The sequence below is a fragment of the Chelon labrosus genome (assembly GCF_963514085.1).
Source record: "Chelon labrosus genome assembly, chromosome: 6".
Taxonomy (NCBI): domain Eukaryota; kingdom Metazoa; phylum Chordata; class Actinopteri; order Mugiliformes; family Mugilidae; genus Chelon; species Chelon labrosus.
The window spans coordinates 19,434,873-19,453,860 of NC_140342.1; the positions used below are offsets into that span (position 1 = coordinate 19,434,873).

An 18,988-nucleotide genomic window follows, 5' to 3' on the forward strand; every position below is an offset into this window, starting at 1 on the left:
AAGACCTGCAAGATGAGGTGGAAAAAAACCCATCCCGGGTTGGCAACAACCTCGAGCCTGATACAGGAAACCCCCCCCCCCCGACTCGGTTTCTGTCTACAACATTTTCAATTCATTCAGCAGTCCCCACTGAGGCAGGCGCCTGGATGTGACACTGAAGCAGCTCACGGTGGTGACGCCATCGATTTACACGAAAAATGACGCAAGCAGGTGATGGAACAGTTTTCTCTAAATAGACATTTAATGATCTGAAATAGTTTGGTTACAGACAGAGAGAAAAAGGAAAACAAGTGTCGGGGTGGAAGAAAGAAACATCGTAACAGCGCAACTCAAAGTCACATTTATTGTTTGCTGCGAAGCTTAACGTCGGGGGGGAGGGGGACGAATAAAAAAAGCAGCCAAGCGCTCTGTTGTGTGTCAATGGAGGCGATAATAGGAAAAAATAAAAAAAAGAAAGAAGAGAAAAGCTTAATTTACAGTTATTTAACTAATAATACTGACACAACGTTCATTAACGTGTAACAAATATATACACATATTCAACAAACAGGGATTGTGGCAGAACAAAAGCAGCTTCATACAAAAAAATACCAGACAGTTTAAGAGAGTTGTTGTTGTTTTTTACAGTAACATTAAATGGGAAATGTAACACAAGTCTTTTAAACCATTTGACACATGTTTTGATAGATTGTGTACGACTCTGCACTGTATCAGCTGATGTAAACGTCACTCCGTCTTTCCTTGGCCTCGCTCGTAATCGCCGCTACGCAGCGGTATGTTTTTCGAACCTCGTCTGACTGAAGGCTCCGTGTAACTTTTGCATCGATCGTAAATGAATAAAAAAAAAAAAAACTAAACTAAAAAAATAAGTAGAATAACGGACAGTCGTCTGGTCTCGTGACTGCCACCTGCCATTGATAGCACATTAGCGACTTGACTCCACCCCGTCTGATTCCCCCACCTGCCGCCCCGCTGCCTACTGGGTCCGGAGCTGGTAATCTGAGGGAGGAAATGGACAAGACTTAATCAAATGGACAAAGAAAAGGAGGAATCGGGAGAGAAATCAAGTGGAGGCAGCTGATGCTTTCCACCCAGAATGAATGGAACATAAAGGAAATGAGATGAGGATGTTTGGTAATTAGTGGCAACATTAGCGAAAAGACCAGCATGTGCAACCTTGGCAATCTCGGCGTGAAGATCGAGAAGAAGGAGGGGAGAAAAAAAAAAAAAAAGTTCACTTTCTCACATTTTGCAGGACGTTGCCACATTGCCTCGTGTACTACACTGTATCCCCTTTTTCACAGGACTGCATCTGTTCAAGGTTAGTTCCCACCACATTGCACTGCATTGCCCAACTGTTGCCTAATACCTGCACATGCGGGCACTCTACACAAGCATCCGTGACCTCTTAACCTACCTCCGTTCTGGGTGATGTAGCGCACCCACGGCAGGGCCTGGTATCCACTCTTCTCGATGATCTTCAGGTAACGCACCTGAGAGGAGACAAAGAGGAGGCGAGGTTATGTCATCGCGTCTCAATTAAGTCAATTCACTCAGGTTTTCGGGTTTGCGTTATTTCAAACCGCACAGATCGGAGGATTATTATATTCCATGACGTCAAGTGTTTTCAGGTGGTTAAAAATACCTCTTTATAAACATTTTCCATTCAGTCTAAGCTGTTCATCCTGTGCAGGGTCACAGGTGGCTGGAGCCCTTCCCAGCATGAGTCTGCTATGGACAAGCTATCGCAGGTTTAACAAATGCAAAACAAAAAACTGCATACAGTAACTCAATCAAGAGTCAACAATTCACCTAACCTGCCTTTTTTTTTTTTTTTCTTTGGACTTTAGGAAAAAAACAGATGAAACAGGTTGAGAGGAAGGTGCAAACCCACAAAGCTAACTAGTACACTGCGTGCTTGATTTTATAAGCGTTCTACTGTTGATGTACTCGGCACTCCCGCAAAGCAACGAAAAACACGGAGGTGATACAGCTGCAAATATAGATTATAGATGGTGTTGAGATGGTTCCAACAAGATCTCAGCGAACAAAAATCTTCACGATAAACATAAGAAAAAACGCTTGCGCTGTGTTCGTGAAGATTATTTGAAAGCAGCCTTTGAAAGGTTTTAATTTACGTCCAACATGCACTCATTCAATTCAATTATACCTCATGCAGCATAGCTACACTGCCTATGTCCCAAATATTAACTCCTCACAGCTCATCTTATTTCAACCTGAAGTTTGTGTTCTTCATGATTTAATGAGAAAAGATATTTTGCAGAACAGTGCACGCGGGTTTCAAGAAATGTTTCATGTTTTTGATGTGAGATCAAACGCTGCCGTTAGAACTGCAGCTGACTACCGTCTCTGCATAGATGCTCAGAGCAGGGCACCTTTAAGCCTGTTCCTGGCTTTGAGTTGTAGTAGGAGCGCTGTTGTTGATGAGGAAGCAGTAGTATGAGTCACATCAGAAGAGGGAAGCAGCTACACAGCAGCTTTCAAGGGACACACAAAGTTAATTTACATAACTGTATTTTTTTTTTTTTTTTTTTTTTTTTTTTTTGAGGCGTGAGAGGAAAAAAAAAAATGCACATCAGCATTATCAAGATACAACTTTCACAAGCCATTAACTGATATTTCACCAGCCCAGTGTTACCACAGAGCTGAATTTCGAGAAGCGGCTCTAAAAATACTCCGTGCCACCACGGCTGCTGCAGAACAATGATTGCACATTGTTTTTCCCGGTCAGGTGGGGGAAATAAAACAGTTAGGGAAACTTATGTCACCGAAACAGTATGTCCCCGGTTGTAGCACAGATGATGAAACGCTGCTTGATTTAATGCGCTTTTCTATAGTGTGGCATTTTGTCTTGTGGTTGCATTATGTATGCGTAAGTGCACCCTACCAAACTAATTACAGACGCATCTTTTATGCTTCAGAGTGCTTTCCAGTAGAAAAGAAAACAGATATGTGCTGCGACAAGGTTTCCAGGGCCGTTTTAAAAGTTGACCTCTCCGTGAGATGTCTCCATGCCATGTCTCCATCATGCCAGTTCCCAGCTGAAAGCAGGACAGGAATTTGCGGGTCAAGCGGCGGCAGGGCTCTGGTGAGGCCTCAGTCGCGGCCGCCTTGTTATTACCTTCCACTACACAGTGAGGTCAGAGCGAGAGAGCGCCGTGGTCGCCAGAGACATGACGACAAACACATAGACGCGGGATCACCGAGTCTGCCGGCACAGCACTTCTCCTTCGAACCCGGCGGCCAAACATGCACTCGGCCTGACCGTGGGTACGTAGTCAGCAAAACGGCATCAAAAGCCGTTCTCCGCAAAATATCATTATGGCTTGTAAGATGAGAAGGGGAAAGGAGGATGTTTGTTGTATCTCGTTCGGTAAGTACAGACTGCATGTGTGGTCTGGATTTATCAGGCTTTCGGTAGACGCTATGGCCCAGAGACCATCTGCTTGCAGCTTGTTTGGGTTCCCTCGACATCACCTAAAGAAGTAAGATTTGAAGAATATAACAACAGCTCTGCCAAAGTGTGGGGTTGCTCCATTTTCTAGTAAATTTTATAAGGTGGCGTTACGTGCATCATACGCACTTCGCATGTGTGCTCCCCTACACTTAGTGGTGGAGTTAAGAGGAACTTTCTCAAGCTTTGATATTTACATGTGTCTAATTAAGCTTCACAGCCTCTTCTCACACGTAGAGAGTGGCGTTGCTGGCTACATTAGAGTCTGAGACCAAGTCTGCCCTTGCCCTATAATAAGGGAAAGGTTACAGGCTTGACACGAGGGTTCGATGGGAATACGGTTCTTAATAAGTTTTCTCTGAGATGGTGGGTGCGCCACAGTGTCAGTGCAAACACTGGGAAAAGTTTTCTGCTTTTGGTCACAAGAAAAACGAAGCACGATTTTGTTTTTTTGGCAGGGGGTGAAGGCTTCTGGAGGCTTGGGAAAGAGCAAACCACTGATTCTCATTATATTTATTTGTATAAATATGGAAGCAACAGCACTTCTGCAGGGTGTGTCTTGCACTTCTGCAAGACGTAGCTTCGAAACACATCTTCTCTGGACTACACTTTCATTTCACCTTAAACTATTAACAATTGCAAACCGAGTTTAAAATTTTAGCCTTAACGTCACTTTGCCAGAAGTCCTGTCTTGTAAGACGAAGTTTGACGTGCCTAAGCGATCTCTAGCTCTCAGCCGATGTACGTTGGGCCCAAAAATCCCAGGGGTGCACTGTGGTTTTCAGATTCAGACCTTTTCAGGTGGCTTCCTTCCAGGAAGTTACAAAATACGTCAAAGACTAAAGACTCTCATTAATGGTGAAGTTTCATAAGCATTCACAGGTTTTGAGGACGTGCTTTAGTTTTACATGGCTTGCTGAGAAGAATTATGCAAAAGCATACCTCTGATTGATTCAATGACTTTGTACTGTACTTGCTCAACCAATCAGAGATGTGCATTTGTGGTAAAGCAGGACTGCCAAGAGGAATAAGCCAAATTCAGCTCGGTATGTTTAAAATGTTCTAAACGAACTGGCTTAAACAAACTAATGGTGGCAGACGTAGATTCACTTCACGCTCATCGGTGGAGGCACTGGCACTTCTGCAGGGTGTGTCCAGACTGTAGTGAACAGGAAACACTCTGTTTTCTTGTGTTTGAATACAAGTCATCAAGGTTTGTAGAAAAACCACAAAAAGAGGATCCATCACCACAACAGACGTGCTATTGCACCAAACACAGATAAGCTAGTGTGAACTACAGCTACAAAGATCGAAGATGGACAACACAGGATATGTTTTCAAGTCTTCGTCGATGCCATGTGTAAAGTGTACATGTTGTGTTTTGAAATTAGTTTCCATTCTTATAATTATGGCGGGAAACGGCTTCAGCCATGAGTATGCAAAGCCGGGTCAAACCTGCCTCGATCACTGCGCTTATTAAATGCACTTGCTCTTATAGGACCATCTGCTCATTCATGGGTTTTAAAGGAAGAATATAAAAGGGGATTATATCTGTCAGCTGCCAAATTGCCTCGGAAAATGGCAAGCATTCTTTTACTGCCAGGATTTACCCCAATTACAAGGATCATGCATTTCAATTAACTTGGGTTTGAGCTTCTTGTTTCCGAGTGGGCTGCGTAATGTCCACACAACTTAATAACGTTTTATCGACTACCATAGGAAATGTGGAGAAGCCGGAAAATATGACTTCTTTTTAATGAGAGTCACACAGAAAATAGCATTAAAAGTTAAATGAGAGTGTTAGCTGGAGGCAGGTCAGTCATTAATTCATCTGTGAGTTGACCGTGGAGCCTGGTGCCTCCACTTTTGCAAGAAGTCATGGACAATAAGCATGCATGCCTGCCTGGCTGGCCCAGAGATCTAGTGCCTGCACTGCCTCGATTTTCCTTGAACAAACACACCCACAAAAAAGATTGACAAAATATTATTTCACTCTTAATACTGAACGTTTGTTTGTTGTAATTTGTGATTGTTTCAAGTTTCCGCAAATTTGCATATAACTGCTTCTTAAGAACATTTTATAATTACAGTGCAATTATACGGTTCACTGGATATGAACCGACTGTTTGGAACGACAATGCTGAGCTTCCGAGGAAAGTGTTGACAGAGAGACTGACTGTTTTAATGGCAATTAAAAGAAATGCTTTCGAAATAAAACTAGAGTTACCTCTTTGCAGTTGCGTGACTAGTCAAATTGCACTTTACAACCTGCCTGTCCGGACTCATTTAATACATGTGACGAAGAGTTTGATTTAATAAAGGTGTCATTTTGATCTTTGACTTTTAGGATACAGGAGGTCATCAGTTCATCGTTTTATCCTACGGGACATTTGTGTTAAATTCTGTCATCATGGACAAAAATATGTCTTTCAGACCTTTTACAACCAAAGTCTAATCAGTTCTCCTCTTACTCCAAGTCACCACTGGTGGCAAGTCTGAAAAGAATTCCTTTGAGACACTCACAAGGACAACCCGAAAACATCAGGCCTCCAGCAACAACTCTCGCCGTCACTGAGGCATAATAAGGGCAAGGTTTATCCGGCGTGTGTTCATTTAAGGGAGTTAATTCCAGTTTTTTTCCAATAAAGCACCAGCATTTTTACAATGTTGGGTTTAAACATCAGCTGACCTCTAAGAATATCTTGGTAAATACTCCCGGAGTCCATGCTTTACATAAACAGGTACAATGTCAAACACCCTCCGTGAAGCTGAGGTGTAATAATATAAATGTACCGGTGGAAAATACTGTCATTTTCCTCTGACTCAATGATATGATATTTTCAAATGGAGTTTGCCATTGTTTCCTCACATGAAGACGTGGGAAAACTTAATTTTGTGTTGCGGTGCCACACATATAATCACAGGACAACTGTGATTATACAGTAAGTGTGAGCACATCTGTGTAAGTCTGCGGTCAGCGAGAGATTTTTAAGCATAAACGTTAGCTTCTCTCCCAGTTCCACAGGAATCACAATCAAAATCCAATAAATCTACTAACCTGTTACAAAGAATTACATTTTATATATGCAATTAAAATAAAAGGCAGAGGGCCAAGTTCAAGATGATGAGTAGTTGCTCCCTGGTTCAGTCAAATTACTGCTGAAAGGGAGGGGAGGGGGCAGTACAGGGAGCACTGTGTCTAATGCTGCCTTACTGCCCCCTCTGGTCAACAGGACAAATGTGAATTGTTTAAATTCCTGCTCTGGAAAGAGACAACAGATGTTTAAATCCTACTGGAAAGTGATCAAATCTGGTGGTCAAGATGTTTATTTTTGATTTTGAACCCATCATTGTTTAGGTTTAAATCGACTGTATGGGGAAATACAGTTACAGAAAGAGTTTGTGTGTGTGTGTCTGTGTGTGTGGAACATACCTGAATGCCTGAGGTGGTGAAATACGGGATCTCAAACTTGACACTGATTGGCGGCTTCCCCTCCTTGTCTTCAGCCTCTACACTCGGCAGGCCGAAGTGGGCTCGCATCAAATACTCCTTTCCACCCTGAGACAAGTCGAAACACAAAAGCTCTTTAATTCAAGGCCTGAACTAATCACGAACCTGCTGCCGATTTAACTCAGTGCCATTAGATAAACACAGGAACTACATTTTTGAATGACTAGAATTCTGCAAACAACAACGACGGTGAAATATGACCAAAACGTAAGATTACAGAGTCAGTATGAAACTCGTGAGTCATGCTTTCTGCTCACAGGGAAAGACTTGATTGACCAGACGATTTCGCTGTTCTCTGGCACCCACTTCACGCTGCCCACTGTGGTCTTGAATTTGGGTGAGTCAGCGTCCGTTGGCACAGGAATGTGAATCTCCACGTTATTGGCTGTGGAACGCCTCTTGAACTGACTCTTCGCCTAGGAGACAGAACAAGCAGGTCAAGTTTAGCACAATGTGACGCCTGCACAGGGTATAAAAACTGGATTTAATTATTGTTTCAAATAAGTGCTTGATTGTCACGGTTACCACGTAATGACAACTATGAAAATAAATCATTGCACCACACTCGGCTATGACAGCAAACTTGCCTTAAGCCGGTCTGAACTGCATCACGGCCCAGTCATTTGTTCCAAGGATCAACAGTTCAGCTTTAAAAAAAAAAAAAAAAACAACGCAGCGATTGAAGCCGTCACGTACCTTGATCATGTACTCGATCCGACTGTGAGAATGCTTCTCGATAACGGACTCGATCCAGATCAAGGGCTTCACCTGAGACAAAAAAAAAGACGACACACGTGAGGACACAGATTTTCACTCTATGGCTTGTGATGAGCACACCAGCTTAAATCAGGTGTGACACAGTCACCACCTAGTGGATAGTAGGTTCTACTACAACACACCAACAAATGAACACTTTAAAGATACACATTTACTTTGTTTCCACTACTTTGTCAACAAATCAGTCTTGTATTCATATTTGAATCGATCTGTGTTGTGTGCATCTGGTGTTGTGTGAACTCAGTGTTGCCGAGGAAATCTAGGGACAACCACAGATTACGCAAAACTTGGGAGGCTCTGGACACTGGGTTATTATGTAACATGTTTTCAGCGTATCCATCTTAAAAACAGACAGCACATCACCTGATCAGTATCAGAAGGTATCGATATTAGTCTTCAAATACTCTTGACCCCTTATATCTTTTTAAATATGAGAAACATACATAGAAAGAAGAACTATTTGCATAAAAGTAATTTGTCTCTGTGTGAATGGAACTGATGTTGGACTCATGTTGGAGCTGGAAGTAATAAATGGTGGACAACGGCAACTTTCAGATTTAATCACAGCTGCTGTGATCTGCGTCGACTAACGTGGAACGGCATTTCTCGGGAGGTGCACGTCAGACCTCTTCGTAGGTATTTCCGTTCCACAGTTTCACAGTCATCATCACTTCAGCAGTAAGCTAATACAGACTGAGACACTAACCTGGACTTCTTATTGGCTTAACTCCAGCAGGGCGTAAAGAGGAAGGAGCAACTTTTAAAGCAGTGCAGATTGAGAAACCGTTCAGGGACGAATCAGCCATTAAACAGACCAACCCGAGGACTTTTTATGCCCCACGTGCAAAGGCATTAAAGAAATGTGCCTTCCAAATAGATTTTAAATTGGTATAATTGGATAGCTTGGAGAATTTTCTGGTGATATGTGGTCAGTCGTTTAAAAGTCATTTCTTGGGTTACCAACTTTAAGCTACAAATAAAAGAACTATGCTCCACTGCACTACTTCCGTTCTGGCACTCTTACTGGTAACGCTATTGCAAAAGACTTATGCCAGAGAACTGTAAGTATTTGTGTATATCCTATTACTTCATTACACACTGACCAGGCATAACTTTACGACCTCATTCCTAATACTGTGTAGGTCTCCCTTGTGCCTGCAAAACTGTTGTGACTCATCAGAGAATGGACGTGGGCCTTCTGAGGCTGTCCTGTGGTGTCTGGCAGCAGAATGTTGTTGGTGGGGGGGTCTTTGGGTCCTCTGTGTGGATCATCCCACAGATACTTGATCAGTTTTTTGGGTTTTTTTTTTTTTTAATTTGTTCCTAAACCGTTTTTGTGTGCCTGTGTCAGGCTGCATCCTGCTGCCATCAAGGAGTGTCATTGCTATGGGGTGGGGGTGCCTGGTCTGGTCTAGGTGGGTGCTACATGTCTAAGTAACATCCACACGAACGAATGCCAGGTCCAAAAGGTTCCCAGCAGAACATTGCATTGTATATACAAGATGGTCAATGTTAGTTACTTCTCCTGTCAGTGGTTTTAATGTTGTGGCTTATGATTTTTCACTGTTGTCTGTTTAATGATGAAGCAGTTTTGCCTCATTTGAGACAAGATCCCATCTCTTCTTCTAATAAACATTCACACGCTGCACTGATTATATAGAAACAGTTGTTCTGAACATGTTGCCTCTATATATTTGAAAAACGGCTAACTGTGAGATTTACACTTCAGTGACAAATATTTATCTAGTGAACAGCTGTGATTCAAAGAAAAGAGGAAGAGACTTTAAATATCGCACGGTCATGTGTCATGATCACGTCCTCAGTAATGAAGTGAATGGTGACCTGCTGTAGTGGTTAAACTTGGTGTCCGCGGTTGATGACTGGTAAGATGAGATGAGAAGTTTTGGAAGCAACTCACTAATTCTGCTGTAATATATTTTAATATTACCCGACTACCTTTCCACTGTCATCATCAATATTTCAATTAACAGAGTCAGTCTTAGATACAACCAACAGTCAGCTGGGACATAATGTACGTGCAGCAACTGTAGGAGGTGGCGGCAGTCGGTATTGATCATTTTAAAGGGGGAAACCAAAAGGCAAACTATTAGCTGGGAGGCTAGGAGGCCAGGAAGCACTACAAACCATCGTACAGAGCTGGCCTCTCTTCTCCTAAATCAGCTGGTCTATAGTTTAACCATTCTGCACGATCATGTCATGGTGAAATATTTTCTGTATTTGAATATTCTGATGAAATGAGAATGAAAAACAAGAAGAGCCTTCTGTGTGCCCTCTTATCAGTTTGTTTACTTCAGTTTTTCATCTCTTGCGCTGATTCTCTAAGGTCCGTCCATCCAAGAGGGCTCTCTGACGGGCTCCTCCCGCTGCTCATTCGACGGGATTCAATGGGACACACTGAATAAACTACGACCACAGACGTTCACCGAAGGCTGGACACTGGCTTGGTATGTCATGGCCTTAAGACAACCTGCGACTGCCAAACAGTACTATGTGGTGAATGTTTGTTAAAGTCAAAAAGGCTTTAAAGAGCTTCGTGCTTGGCAGTTGTGTCAAAACCATTTCAGACGCTTCATGTGGTTTGGGATCAGCTTCCCAGACGCATGCTACTCACATGAGTGTTGAGGCGGTAGGACATGAGCTCAAACTCTCCGTCGGGAGGAATGAAGGAGATGGTGCGGTCATTCTCGAAGCGAGACAGGCGGACACACTGGTGAAACTTGACATCCTCCAGCTCTACAGACTTACTCTTCCCTCCTGCATTAGCACACAACAAATTTAGTCAAATCCCAGTTCTTTCTGGTCCCAGACAGCGTGCAGCATCACATGGATGAGAATTTATGTATTAAAGGCAGATAGGACAATTGTCTGAGCGTAATTTTTTGTTAAGAAAAGTTAAAGCTCATCACAGAGTTTAAATAATTGTAGTAACAGAGAACTCACGTCCAGTGTTTTCAAACAGAACCTTGTCGTTTAGACCCAGACGCAACTCCGGCATTCCAGACAGGAAGACGCGCATCTTAATAGAGCCAACAATCTCGCTTCGTAGAACATTTCCGTTGGCACTGACCTGAAAGGACAGGAGGGGTTAAAAGTGTCAGTGGTTTCTATTATAAAAAAAGTGTTGGTCATTCAAAGAAATCACAGCACAGACAACTGCAAGATGTTGTGACGCACCCAAGGAGGAAGTTTACAAAGACTGTGACAGACATTCCTTAAGCAACACAGGCCTTCTAAATCAAGGGGCTCCTACCAGGAGGTTGACTGACTCAATGACGTCCAGGAAAACCTCGTTCTTCCTGTACTTGATGCCCTCTGACCTCCAGGAGACAGCGTTGGTGACAGTGGCGGGGGGTCGCGGGGCGCCAGTGTCTAGCTTGTGTCCCTCCTGGGTTATGTATCTGGGAGACAAAAATGTAAACACGGAGGCAAAGATGAGAAAAGGGGAAATTAGCAGTCTGCGGTGGCGAGTTCCCAGAAAGCATCAAAGAAGAACAGAAAATCTCCTGGTTAAGAGGGAGGATTGTCTGACTTATTGTTGTAGTCAAAGAACACTGGGGGGGAAATCCAGAGTTAGCCTGCTACACGTCTGTTTCAGTCACAGTCCTGCAATCTTTTTTTTCATCATTTACACTTTTTTGCCAGTTTTTGCCAGTAAACTCCTTTAGACACAGGGAAATGACAGGACGATTCCGCAAACAAGGGAAAAAGCAATGTGCAATACGTGACTTAACTGGAATATGCGTGTAAACACGTAACACCAGTCAAAAGTTTATTATCAGGTAGAGATGCCGCTTTTCTTTCTCTTTTATACAGCTGCTAAATGCACTTCATAATCAATTGTTCACACAAAGAATGGAAATTTAAGATTGCAAATTCCACCCGAAATAAAAGTAGAACCAATCAATACTACCAAATAAAGGCAGTCATGTTACTTCACTGACATGGAGATGGATCGGTTTTGCAAAATCTGAGGTGGGATAGTTCGCTCTGCAGAGTAATGTTTGTCAAAAGTTTACTAAAACTAAATGTAGCATAGTGTTAATTTCGTCAGACGAGACGAGACTAAATATGTTCGTCAACAACCTTTTTTTCCATGAATAAGACGAGACGATGATGAGACTGCACCATTGTCCAAAAACGCTGACTAAGACTAAATTAACATCCATTATTGTTGACGAAAAAAGACGAGACTAAAATGTTTTGCATAAAATAAAAACTAAGATAAAATCTCTCTTCAGTTTCGTCTACAATTGTCTCTACTTTTTCATCGTGAGATAGAATATTCAACTGTTAGGCCTTCAAAATATTCCGAATGAGTTCGTGCTGTTGCTGCCAGCCTGTGGCTGCAACATGAAACTACATGGAGCAAGAACACCCATAGATAGACAGTAGCAAACACCAGAGATTTCTGCCAGAGTGGGTGCCGACGTCGACATGCTAGGTAGAAGGAAGAGGCTCGATATTTGACTGAAATGGTTATCAGAAATAATCTCAGAAATAATTTGTTATATAAAAAAAAGACTAAAATGTTTTGACTAAAACCTGACTAAGATATATTGAGTTTTCTTTTGACTAAAACTAGACTAAAATGGCGAGACTTTTAGTCGACTAAAACTTGACTAAGAAAATAAGATATGTGAATGACTAAATACGACTAAAACTAACAAGGACATTTGGCACAAGACTAAGACTAAGACTAAATTAAAAATAGGTGACAAAATTAACACTAATGTAGCAGTATCACAAACCTATTCATTTACAAGCCTGCATTTGTAAATATGTTAAAAGCAATGGGAGACTGGCTGCTGCCATCAAGGAGTGTCATTGCTATGGGGTGGGGGTACCTGATCTGGTCTTTGTGGGTGGTACAGGCCCAAACGTTTCCCAGCAGAACATTGTATTGTCACAAGATTGTTAATAAAGTTATTTACTTCTCATGACAGTGGTTTTAAATTTGTGGTTGATCAGTGTATCATTGAAAAAGGAACATTGAGAATTTATTTTTTGGCCTTATCGTTCGGCCCTACTATCAGCTATGAATGTGGGGTTAACCTTGAATTCTGGGCAGACACCGAGTAGTTTTGTTTGTTAACTCATACTACATGTGCACGCCTTCCCGCATGGCCAGAATGTGCAACAGCTCTTGCGTCGTACAAGTCAACCGACCAGCCAGGTGGAGCTCACACTGAACATCAGCGTTGCCTTTGTCCATTGACCATAACACAAAAGTTTATTCAGACAAGATGGCTGCTTCCTTGATGTCAACAAAAAGAGAGAAGCACTTCATTGTGCAAGTGTACAGCAACGTGTCTTTGGTGGACTCAACTTAATTATAAATAATTTGCACTTGTCTTAACACTCTGTTATAAAACAAGTCAGAGTTTTATAAAGCTGCATTACTGACCTTATTGTTTTTTTGTTTTGTTTTTTAATTGACCATTTGCCTCGTCTCATAACTGATGGACAGACTGAAGAAATAATGTGAAGGCATCAATTTGTACTATGGAAAAGATTGATGAACATCTGTCATATTTTTGGCATTCTATAGACTTAACAACAATCGAAAAGCAATAAAAAATGTCATCAATAGTGACATTAATCATTAGTTGCATCTCTTGTTAGTGTAAATCAAGTTAACTGCAGTGTGACTGCAGCTCAAGGGATACTCACTCTTGCAGAATCTTGCTGTCAGTGGTCTGAGGATAGCCAAAGTCCATCAGCTCGTCCATCAACTCGTATATGATAACAAAGTTATCCCTGATGCTCTCTTCCTCCAGTTCTTTGAAATACTCAGAAAAAACCTGCAGAACACAAATTAGGTTTAATAAACCCTTTTCCGTCCGCTGCTATCAACAGACAGCACGTGGCTTTGTTTGTGCTGAGAACTGGAACCGCTGTAAACCACAGCAGGAAAAGCATTCAGTCCCACCTGAACAATTTTGTACAAGAAGGAGAAAACCAGTGAGACGCTGGCGTTTTTCTTGGACGTCGCAACCACTGAAGAGACGTGAGTTAAGAAATTTAGCAGAAAAAGGAGGGGAAAAAAACATATAATACTAATTGTTTACAAGAAGCGTGTGCACAAATACCAGGAAGTAAACAATAAGGATACAGTAGAGGTTATTGTGTTTGATCCACATGAAGCGGACTCCTCCGTGGGCCAGGATTGGAGAAAGCGTCCCCTCCTCCTCTTTGTCCATCAGAAGGGTCATGAAGTGCTCGATCTCTGACATGTCCACATCTCCCCGATAATTTCGGCACACCAGGACCTGAAAGGAACAGACGGGACATGTGAAGCTTGCCTTATGAATGTTATTTAGGATTAGCTGCAGCACTACTGAAAACTAGACAATCATCATGGATGCACACTAATGAAATATTTTGAATATATGAGGCACCAATAGAAATAAAATCAAGTGTTTATTCGCTGGTGTAGTCTTGCACCTGCAACTTCTACTCCATCCTTTAACACTACTAAGACAATGATGTGGGCGGGGATAAGAAAAATAAATCTTGAATTCAACGGCTAACTTTAATGCCGAATTTACCGGAAGACTGGCATGATTAAAAGCAGGCTGTATTAATATGATACTAGACATATTATTCCATGTTTACAGGCAGAACACTTAATTATGTACATTTTCAAGGGAGCTTTGGAATAGTCTTTACATTCCCTGAGGCTAACAGCTGGTCACCTGATTAGTCAGCTACTTATTTCTCATATCCCTATAGATTGGGATTTTTATCAGTTGCATTCATAATATGAAGTGGACATCCTTGTTTAGACGCAAATTACTGACGTTAGTTACAAGTCGAAACCTTTAAACTGCTTCTCAACCGCCGATTCGTTAGCTACCGTGCAGGGGATTGAGCCACATCATAATCTGTCAAAGAATGTGTTAGCAAGGCTGCTAGCTAGGCTAACGGTAGCTTAGCACCGCAGCCCCGGTGATTTACCTTTCCTTTCAAATCCAAGACATATACCGCGCTGGCAGACATCTTGAACTAATTTATACGAGCTTAGTCCTGCTCGTTACCGGCACCGTGTCGATAATGTTTGATGATTTCAAGCTGAAGGATACAATTAAAGAGCAGACATCCATTCATAATAGTGGAAAAAGAGAAAACGACCCTTCCCTTTTTGCTACACCGTCCGTGGACATGAGCGGCGCCCCCTGTGGAGCAGGAGGAAGTACTACAGGAGACAGGCAGGTGTTTTTTTTTTTCTTCATAGAAATGTATTGGATGAACATTAAATCTGTACATACTGCAGAGTGTGGTTATTGTTTCACATTATAGGATTATGTTGGCAAGAGACAGGCTTAGAAAGGCTTAAAATAAGATAATCCTTAATTGCTGCCATGCCAAAAATAAAAAAACAGATACGTTTCATCAGAATCAGAATCAGCTTTAATGGCCAAGTATGTGCAGGGAATTTGACTCCGGTAGCTTTACTCTCTTGTACATAACACACGAATTTAAATAAGTGAAATAAAAATAAAAATAAGATAAAATATACTAAATCTCAATCTATACACATAAAATATAGAATAAGAGCAGTTTCATGTTATAATGTGATAAATTAGGTAGTCTTGGGTGCAGGTGGACTTGTGGACAATTACACAGATACCACACTGTTTAGATTCCTTAGAAAATATTAAGTATAGAGATAAAAGCCTTATTGTTAAAGAAATAAAATGATATGGTATCTGTGAATGAACACTACACCAGCACACACTTGCACATTTTGAAATACATTATCATAGAAAACAACTTATCTTATTGCTATATCCTATTCTTTAGTGAACCCATTATAAAGTCATACATTTAAGTTATCTGTTGCTTGGTTCTGAAAAACTCATCTCATAGCAGGCTAACCCCTCAGCAGTTTCAGACTCTCAGTCTGGAGCCATTGCATCCCTGCAACTTGACAAAACTGTTATAGCAAATTATCATGCTTCAACGTGAAATTTATCACGTTATAATGTGACACTGATCTGTTTTTTTTTTTGTTTTTTTTCTGTGGCAGCAATGTACTTTATTTATCCCACTGTGGGGAAATTTGCAGGGTTGCAGCAGCATATAGTTTAAGAGACAGAGCACACAGGAGATAAAAAAGCAAACATTAAATAAATACAAAAAGTAGAAAATTAAACAATAGCACATTGGGACATTGCATATGAGAGAATTTAAGATATGTAGATATAAGTAGGTTATTGCACAGATATTACCTCCACAGGCTCAAGAGAAAAGAGTGCTTCCTGCACTTCTGAGGCAGGTAAAGTCTGCAGAAGTCTTCTACTATCCTATATACGTTGGTAGTGGTTTAATATTTGATTGTGTATAAAGTCATGTTAGAAATGATTTACGCTCAGTGTATTTAGGCTTACATTGTCTGAATGTATCCTGAAGCCCTACACACAGTTGCCCTTACAATGCTTTCAGCAGTGCTGTACGGCTGGGTGCCAACCTGTACAACATGATGACTGAACATGTCATCTGCTGTCATCGCTGCCATGCCGATGAAAACTACTCACTCATTCTCACGTTACAGCCTTATCTCCCTTCTGCTGACATGGACTCACTAATCTGAATTTCTATTTGAAGTATACAGTACTTCCCATGCAGACATAGACAGTAGCTCCACCTACTGGACGGGTGGAAGTTGTGCACCAGATGTTTTTTTTTAGGTACAGCTTCTCTTACCGCTTGACGATCACCACAAGATAGCACCATTCTCAACCATTTGGATCAGCTTCAGGCCATGAGGACAGTAGTGGATCATAATTAAATATGTTGAAAGGCCATTAACAAACATAAGAATGACTAATATGGACATTAAATATCAATGAAAAGGATCCTATTACCTTTCATAGCTTTTTTTTCAACACTTCTCTTTTCCTTTACCTTTACCCTAAAAAGTCACTGTGTGTTGTTGCACCTGTATATTGTTTGTTTTTTTTAAACATCTCATTCCAAAACTATGGATTTTCCTTAAACTTTTGTCGTCTCAGTTTCAGACGCTGGCGCTTCAGTTCGTTCCTTGATGAGCTGTCGATGTCGGTTGTGTGTGTGTGTGTTTCTAAATGAATGAGGCAAAACTTCGCTTATGCGGAGAATGTCATTTGAGTAGGCGGGGCGTGGATGTGGCCAGGACTCTGTGCGTGTGTTCACACTGCTAAAGGAATGTGGTCTCAAGCAGCCCAGACAAGCTCCAAATGTGGTGTGAGGGATTTGATTTCAGCTCTGTGCGTCCTGGGTGTGTTTACACCTGTACTTTTAAGCAGGCTTGTCGCAATCAGATCACTCAGGACGGATGTTGCCCTCAGGTCTGAACAGGGTCTGAGATCAGGGTTCTGCGCAGGCCCTGTTAACGTCTACCACACCATACTCTGAAAAGTATTTATATATGGACTTGACTTGACTCCTTCCCAAGGAGCCATCCCAAATTAATTCATTCATCTTCTGTACTTATTCCTGTTAAGGGTCGCGGGGTCTGCTGGAGCCTATTCCAGCTGTCATCGGGCGAGAGGCGGGGTACACCCTGGACAGGTCGCCAGTCTATCACAGGGCTAACACGGAGAGACAGACAACCATTCACACTCACATTCACACCTACGGCCAATTTAGAATCACCGGTTAACCTAATGAGCATGTCTTTAGACAGTGGGAGGAAGCCGGAGTACCTGGAGAGAACCCACGCAGACACAGGGAGAACATGCAAACTCCACACAGGAAGGCCCAGTTGGCCCATGGATTCGAACCTGGGACCTTCTCGCTGTGAGGCATCAGTGCTAACCACCTCGCCCACCATCCCAAATTATTTAAAACATAACTGTATGCTGTTAAAATTTCCTGTCTGAGACCAAAACTGTTGATGGTGGTGTTTAATAGCCAAACTTCAATCTAACAAAACCAGACATTCATTTTGGCCGGCAGTCATTTCACAGAATTTTAACTTCTCGTTCAAACGATTAAAATCTGTCCAAACCTTCATGGTCATAAATGCTGATGTGAGCTGGCATTAACTCCAGTCACTCTACACTCAAATCTAATTCAGTTGCTCATCCGGCCGACTATAACTGCTGATGTGTAAATCTTAAATGGCAGCCAAGACAACAAACACTGACTTCATCAGAGGGGATAAGACTCCTGAAACACAAGAAGAGGTATTGCTGCTTCGCGTATCTAAAACTACACCACTTATTAATATGTCGCTCTAATGCACAAAGCTACCGGAGCTAATCACTGAAGTAGCACGGGCTTAGCATTAAAATAACTTCAAGTAAAACAGCTGGTGCTTTGAACTCCTGTGTATTGTGACTAAATTTCAAGGAATGTAATGCGTGCTTTTGTTTCAAACAGACTGGGCAGTATCTGGATTTCCATTTGACATTATAAAGTATGGAAGTTTAACTGAAGCAAAGGTAATAAAAGTGTGTTTTACGAGTGAAAAGTGACCACAATCGCTTTATTATTATTATTTTTTTCCTCCAATAGCACCACTCCCTTTTGGCTCGAGAGGCCTTTCGGCGGCGGGCTTGCGCAAGACAACTGTACCCCTTTAAAGTGACAGATCTGCTGTCCCATGGCTGGTGAGGTGGAGTCTAGACATTGTCAGGAGTCACACATACAAGTGGACTGAGTTACAGGGCTAAATATGCTGCCTATGCCGCGTCCCTCATCCGCTGTACGCTGTGTTTGTGTCTTGGTAGTTGTGCAGCTAATGGGACATGTTTGTGCAGAGGCTTTGGAGCTGAACAGGGCTGACGTGTTTACTTTGGTCGATGATGAATTGGCTTGCCTCAGCACACTGTGAGTCAGTGCATCATACAGGTGTTACATTTGATTAGTCGGATATAAAGGTATTGCGACAGCATAATGTTAAATATTCATTATCGCCTCCTTTGCTAAATGACTACGTGTTATGTTAAAGTGGCCGCTAATGGTCTATTGTTAGTTTGAAAACATTCAAGACCCAGTAGTAGCCACATATCGCTTCCATGACATCAAGCACTTAAGGCTTCTAAAACGGTACGGCTTCTTCATGGTAAGTGCACACGTAAACTCTGATCTGTTCCACCATTCCCATAGCTTTGTGATTTATACTTAGCAGGACTTAGACTCTACTCCCAAGGCGATGCTGTGGCTTTTGGGGGAGTTTTTACCATACAAGGAGAAGAGGAGTTTAGCTCTGTTTCCTG

The 18,988-nt window shown here is 41.9% G+C and overlaps 1 protein-coding gene across 1 annotated transcript; it reads right to left on the minus strand.

Moving 5' to 3' along the window:
* Positions 1–218: 218 nt before the first annotated feature.
* On the minus strand, positions 219–15,176 carry ap1m1 (adaptor related protein complex 1 subunit mu 1). The gene is made up of 12 exons (XM_084546682.1): positions 14,742–15,176; positions 13,897–14,053; positions 13,714–13,781; positions 13,455–13,585; positions 11,035–11,182; positions 10,725–10,851; positions 10,396–10,538; positions 7,683–7,754; positions 7,244–7,402; positions 6,909–7,034; positions 1,418–1,493; positions 219–999 (listed from the first exon to the last, which is right to left on the minus strand). The coding sequence occupies exons 1-12, from the start codon at positions 14,781–14,783 to the stop codon at positions 977–979; spliced, it is 1,272 nt and encodes a 423-aa protein (XP_084402808.1). The 5' UTR covers positions 14,784–15,176; the 3' UTR covers positions 219–976.
* Positions 15,177–18,988: the final 3,812 nt, after the last annotated feature.

What these genes read in the sequence shown, in the direction of transcription:
- ap1m1 (XM_084546682.1), bottom strand. Translation starts at nt 14,783, where the DNA reads ATGTCTGCCAGCGCGGTATATGTCTTGGATTTGAAAGGAAAG. An exon ending in CCTACCGCCTCAACACTCAT is followed by an intron (nt 7,755 to 10,395) that starts GTGAGTAGCATG and finishes TTTTTGTCTCAG; the next exon opens with GTGAAGCCCTTGATCTGGAT. An exon ending in GGATCGAGTACATGATCAAG is followed by an intron (nt 7,403 to 7,682) that starts GTACGTGACGGC and finishes TCTGTCTCCTAG; the next exon opens with GCGAAGAGTCAGTTCAAGAG.